Source organism: Limulus polyphemus, unplaced genomic scaffold, assembly GCF_000517525.1.
Source record: "Limulus polyphemus unplaced genomic scaffold, Limulus_polyphemus-2.1.2 Scaffold5032, whole genome shotgun sequence".
Lineage (NCBI taxonomy): Eukaryota > Metazoa > Arthropoda > Merostomata > Xiphosura > Limulidae > Limulus > Limulus polyphemus.
This window is the reverse complement of record NW_013670642.1, coordinates 44,560-51,086: the sequence shown is the minus strand read 5'-3', so window position 1 is coordinate 51,086 and position 6,527 is coordinate 44,560. Positions and strand designations below refer to the sequence as shown.

Below are 6,527 nucleotides of genomic sequence, written 5' to 3'. Positions count from 1 at the left end.
TAGAACATGGCGGTGGACACATCGTAACTGAAGGTAAACACTTTGCACATTGACATTGTCTCAGAAATCAGTTGGTTGAGCGAACTAATAGAACATGGCGGTGGACACATCGTAACTGAAGGTAAACACTTTGCACATTGACATTGTCTCAGAAATCAGTTGGTTGAGCGAACTAATAGAACATGGCGGTGGACACATCGTAACTGAAGGTAAACACTTTACACATTGACATTGTCTCAGAAATCAGTTGGTTGAGCGAACTAATAGAACATGGCGGTGGACACATAGTAACTGAAGGTAAACACGTTACACATATCTTTAACAGGATTATTCCAACATGGTTGACCCACTTGTGTGCTTCCTTATTTAATAAAAATAACGTCATTTGTAAACTAATATTTGTTCTAGTGTGGAGCGTTAGGTGTTGCAACCAAAACACAATAAATTCTTTAAATATTATAAGATAATAAGTAAAAAACAGAGCTTGTTCTCGTTACATCATAACAGTAAATAAGTGTTAGATCATCGATTTAGACGTGACAATTATCAATGCAATTATATCCATTTCGAGCAGTGCTGTTTTTTCTTCGCACACAGGTGCACGTTTTGGGGAAAACATGTTTGTTCGAGAGGTGTTATTACGTCACAGCTTCTCCACTGGCTCGGCGGCAAGTTTGTAGGCTTACGACCCAAATATCGGGTTTCGATACCCGTGGTGGGCAGAGCACAGATAACCCATGGTGCAGTTTTGTGATGAACAAAACAAACCCAAAATACGTCACAAGAAATAGTCTTCTACGTCTCTATAAAATACAAAAAGACAACAACAAGTTTGGATAAATGTACCTCACTAAATAATTTTCATGACAAAATATAGTTATTAATTATAGTAACTGTGAAAACTGATTATTTGAAAGTTCTCAGTTTGAGAGGTTGGGATTGGGGCTTAGTGGTTGGCTTGTTGGGCTACAAATCAGAAGATTCGAGCCAGCGATACGTCGCTGAACACACTCCGTACTTTCAGTTATGCATTACAAAAGTGGCAGTTAGTCGCACTATTTAGTAGGAGCAGCCATATAGGTGGCGGGTGCTACTGACTGTCTGTCTTTCCTATAACCAGGTTAAAGACAGCTGTGCCTGTGCGTCGGAGTCTCTGACCTGGTAGTTAACCATTGTATCGCATTAGGAGACGTTCAAGTTGAAAATACAAAACTCCTAATTTAAAACTGAATAATTTTCTTCAGGTAATCCTTTAAAATATCCGTTTCTAATTCTGTATTATTTTCACATATTTCGAAAAGAAAATGGTCAATGTAAAGAGTTCGGTCTTCTTGTTAGGATATGTATTCTTATTCTGAAAGCAAGGAGAATACTAGAACAAGAACAAGCGATTCTAAACACTACTCCACGAATGCGCAGTTCAAGAATGTATAAAGTTTCTGAGGCGCTTCGTGTATTCTGTATCGCTTATTTGTTTGCACTCTTGAATGCATAACAGAATCAAAACAATAAATCCAGTTTTAAATACGTTAATTTTAGCAGTTGTGACGCTTGGTTAATTAAATCTAAGAGTAAACGAACTCTCATGTTTATACTAGAACATTAAAAACTGTACATGTTTGACGTTGAACAGAGAAAAACATTTTGTGTTTGCTTGAAGATCGAAAAACAGATTCATAACTACAGTAAACTTTCAGTTTAAATCGACGTTATCGCTGTAGATGGCGCTGATGATTGAAGACGCTATTTTGAAAATATTTTCGTATTTTAGGAAACGTTTCGATTACTGACGCTGTAAAGTCCAGCCTATCACAGCACTCAACACTCGTGACCCTCCAAGAACGTGGTACAGTAGAGGTAGTCAGACTTGAACTGGACGAAAACGAGTTGTCTCACCTGAACCTCAGGTTGCTGACCAGAACTATACAAGAAGCAGCAATCCATATGAGACTATATCACTATGGCAACCAAGCGCTGCAGTTGTTAGTTCATTTCTCGATGGTGGCTCTTGTTATTCGTGAAATAAAAGTGATATCGATAGGTAAGTTCTTATATCTGTAGAAAACACGTTCTTCCTTTTGCTCTTTAACCAAGTGTTAATCCAAGTAACTAGTGCTGACATGTGGTTCACACTTGTAGTAAAATGTGTGAATTTAATAAGAGTTAGGAAATAAACTTCACACTCCCTCGTCATTAGTTATCCAACACAAATGCTGTTAACTAAACTGGATTTTAGTGCTACCCCCACCCCCCACGTGACTCAACGGTAAATCGCAGACTTTTCAGGGTAAAACTCGTGTTTTCATACCCGCATTGGGCAGATCACAGATAGCTCATGGTGTAGCTTTGTGCTTAACAAGAAACGTTTTTTGGTTGTTAATATCCATCGTAAAATTCATCTGTTTTAGTAAGATAATCCAAGAACTGTTGGTCAGCTCATTTGGCTCTTTTAGTTGTTTGTTACAGATGGACTCGTTGACCATTGTCAAGTTCTAACAAAGTTATTGTTACTAGTATGGAAAATTAAATATATTATAGTAATCCTCTACATCCTATAAACGAATAGGTTAAAAATACACGAAACTTGGCAAGCAAATTATCCAAGAAATTTCAAGAATGAGGTGAATGCATTAAATGTAAAAGATTTCAGTCAATTAAACGTTAAATTTTACGTTTAACACGTATATTCACAGACAGACTTGATTACTAATGGAATAATTAACTCGTGCAGCCTTCACCAGGGGGAGCTAAAACACGTTTAGAAAGCGACCATGTGGTTTGAAATAACAGTTACCTGCCAGTAACACCGTTATAAGAAAAATAATAATATGAAATACTTACCATATCTTATAATCAAAATAACATATAGTTAAAGTGAGTTTTCTATATGTTTCACTCTAACACAGTCAACACTAAAAGTTTCTTAATTACAAAAAGGGTAATCGTACTTTAGAAGAACGATGATGACGTGTTGCCGGACATGAAAGTTGTGGGTTCATTGACGACATTCTTGAGACCTGTTTATTTGGTTTATGGCGAATTCCTATTTGACAGCGCAATGCCACAATGAATAGACTTATGACCAGGGTAAAACGTCCCAGCCTTTTCCGAGGAAGGATATTGTAAAGCGAAATTATTAACCTTTGCACCACTAAAGGTCACAACATTTTGAGAGCTTCTAATATTATTAATGGAAGAAAAGCGTTTAGGATAGCAATGAGCTTCGAATTCACACCTCAAACAACACCTTTAAGCTGGGCATATCTCCTGGTGCCATTACCAAGATAATAAAAAAAGAAATTGACAAAAGTGAACGTTTACAGCCACATCTCAAACTGATGGTTGTTTTAATGAAAAAAGATGACCGAGGAAAACTAGAACAACAAGAACCTCGTTTTATAACATACCTATCTGATCCCACAGCTCCACTAAACTTTTGCCTTTGGACTTCTTTGTCTCCACCCCTACCCCCCGTAGCTCAGAGGTAAGTCCTAAAGCTTATAACGCTAAAAACGAGGTTTCGATAGTCATGATGGACAAAGCACAGAGAGTCCATTGTGTAGCTATGTGCTTAACGACAAACTAACAAATCTGGTCTTGCCGACGTCCAATGGAGTCTGTGGAAAGTTTTCCACGATGTTTGGAAGCCAATGTCCAGTGGAGAGTCTGTGGAAAGTTTGACAGGGTGAGTAGAAACCGACGTCTAGAGGAGTCTGTGGAAAGTTTTCCATGATGTTTGGAAGCCAATGTCCAGTGGCGAGTCTGTGGAAAGTTTGACAAGGTGTGTGGAAACCGACGTCTATTGGAGTCGTGGAAAGTTTCCACGATGTTTGGAAACCGACATCTAGTGGATTGATTGTGGAAAGTTTGGTATAACTGAAGTTATGGTGTTGGGAAGTAGTACTTAATCGTGGTCATCAGCCTGGACACCACCGATAATTGAGGACATATTTCCAAAAGTAGCAATAGGACACCGTTCTTATCCTGGAAAAGTATTATGTAAAGTGCGTCTAACCCTTAGGATATTATGTTCTTAGTTCTTATTCTTTTCTACCGAGTTATTTAGAAGCTGTCGTTTTAATCTTCGTCTTAGCTAACGTTTTGAATTTTCTTTTGAACTTAACTACACCTTGATCTTTTTTATCCTCTACAACCCGCTAATTGTATAAAGAATAATGATGAAAGAGACTAATCCTTCCTTAGCCTAACTCTTCTTTGACAAAGTCATTTTAATCATATTTCACTATACTTTTTAGATTTTTTTGTAGATTTTGAAGATTACCCACTAAAAAATGTGCATATGATAAGGTGCATACTCATTCACAACGTGTGCAATAATGTTTTTATTATTTTGTTTTAAAGAATAATAATAATAATTAATTTTTATTCATTGAGCAAAAAAAAAAAAAAACAACAACAGATTATTTCCGCCAGTTTATGAAGCTCTATGTCTCTGAGATAAACGAAACAACGTGATCTCTGACCTTAGTAAACAACTTAAACTGTACTGGCGATTACATTGAAGTGTGCAATAAATATAAGTTATACATTACTGCATTCATTTAAAATTAACATCCAACCCTTTTAACTGTTGTAACAGTTGATTAGAAGAGTCTATAAATAGTTTATCACATTGTAGATGACTCGTTGCTATGGCATTTTTCCCAGGAACAGTTTTCAACCTACTTTTAGAAACAGTTAATTAGCATTTAAAAGTAAGAGAAGGTTCCAGAGTACACTGGTACATTAACTTATAATTAGATTGGCACACATTAACAATACTTACTTTCCACACCAGCTATTACAATGTTCCCGTAACTGCAAGTGTAATCTGTTTCACCTCCAGCTTGGTATTTAGTTCGATATGACTCCTCAGCTCGTAATATATGCACAATTATTTTGATAACTTTGTACACACATTTTATGCCTTTACCCTCATGTCTTTGTTCATATGGTTGTCATTAATATAAAAATATACGTATCTTTTTTTTTATACATATATATAATTAGAGGAGCTACAGAATCGATACGACACCTTGCGGAAACTTATACAGAGAGAGTTTGTATTTCAAGGAAGGAGTAGTACAATGGTAGGTATATAAAAAAAAAACCCGACAAAAAACAATTTAATATAATAACTTTTCTTTTCAAGTAATAAGTACAGTTTTATAAGCATTGAAGATATTTCAAAACACTTTCATTAAAGTGGATTTTCACTTTTAAGTTTTAGTACTGAGGGTGTTTAAGTTTTGGTTTTCTTATTCTATTTTTGTTAATCTTTAATAAATTTCCATCATAATTTAGCTAACTATCTAATCAAAAACGAAACCACGTAGATTACTGAAGCTTATCTTATATAACAAACTGACAGGAAGAAGGTAACATTATGAACTAATACATAAAGTTAAAGCCTAAAGGAAAGTATCTTTCGAGAATAAATTGATTGACTTACAACTACAAATTACATTTTAGTCCTAAGTGGTTTCATTCCGATTATGCTTTGGTTTTATGGTTTATTGAAATATTTGACTTTTGTGCTTTATCATAGAATGCATTTTTTTACTCACATTTTCAGTTTTAATGGATTAAAATTTGGTTTAGATTCAGCTCTGGTCTTGATGAATAAAGTTTCTGTAACCACAATCAGCTGAACCAAGCCGCATTTCAAATTTTCGAATAGTGGAACCAATATAACATCTCTTACAATGAGAACGTATATATTTGTAGATGGCGTAGGAAAACTTGAATGACGGGATACTGTCTTTGATGTAAAATAAGTTTTGAATTTTTCTTTGAGTTTTCAAAACCATTCTAACATTAGTAAGTGGATAAGTTCTCTTGATTAGTCTTTTAATTAAACTTTATAGAGAATGTACATGTCGCCAAATCACAGGGCAGTGAGTAACATTTAGTAACACTAATAGTAATAGATTAGTTATGTATCTGATCGTTTGATAATTTCCCGTAAAAATTCTTTCCGATGAAACTTTAGCGATACAAGTCCTTTCTTAAATAAAACTAGTTTATTCTTCCTCAATACAACTTTGCAATACACGGAATTTCCACAATCACTTTAACTTAAACACATGCTATAATTCACAATGATTTACACACTTTACTTACGGCTTGACTCGATTATATCCCTTATCAATTTCATCTGCCGTCTTATATACTAAAATAGAGGGCGTCTAGCAAACGCTGGGACGTTCGTGAGGTTCCCCGATCCTTCTAGAATATCATCACGTGTTACCAGCGTCACGTGACTTCCGCTGTCGTAACAGATTAAAGGTGTTGTTGTCTTCCTTCGAAAACTTATTAAACACATCATTAATAAATTGAAATAGAAACTAATTTTTTTATAAGAAGCAACTGATGTTGATAAGCTCTTTTTTTTAAAGTCTTTGATGAGTTAGTTATTCTCCATGGAAAGGATCATTGTGAAATGTGTATTTCCTATAACAACATTTAGCTCTAGTTTCATTTTCTATAATAACATTTAGCTCTAGTTTCATTTTCTATAATAACAT

The 6,527-nt window shown here is 35.1% G+C and overlaps 1 protein-coding gene across 1 annotated transcript in view; it reads left to right on the top strand.

The window, feature by feature from the left end:
* The first annotated feature begins 14 nt into the window (after nucleotides 1-14).
* Nucleotides 15-6,527, top strand: part of LOC106472032 — an 8,181-nt gene continuing 1,668 nt past the window's right edge. The window contains exons 1-3 of the mRNA XM_022400638.1: nucleotides 15-33; nucleotides 1,772-2,041; nucleotides 5,011-5,090. Coding sequence (XP_022256346.1) covers nucleotides 1,945-2,041; nucleotides 5,011-5,090 — 177 coding nt within the window. The 5' untranslated portion in view covers nucleotides 15-33; nucleotides 1,772-1,944. The remainder of the gene's footprint in view (nucleotides 34-1,771; nucleotides 2,042-5,010; nucleotides 5,091-6,527) is intronic.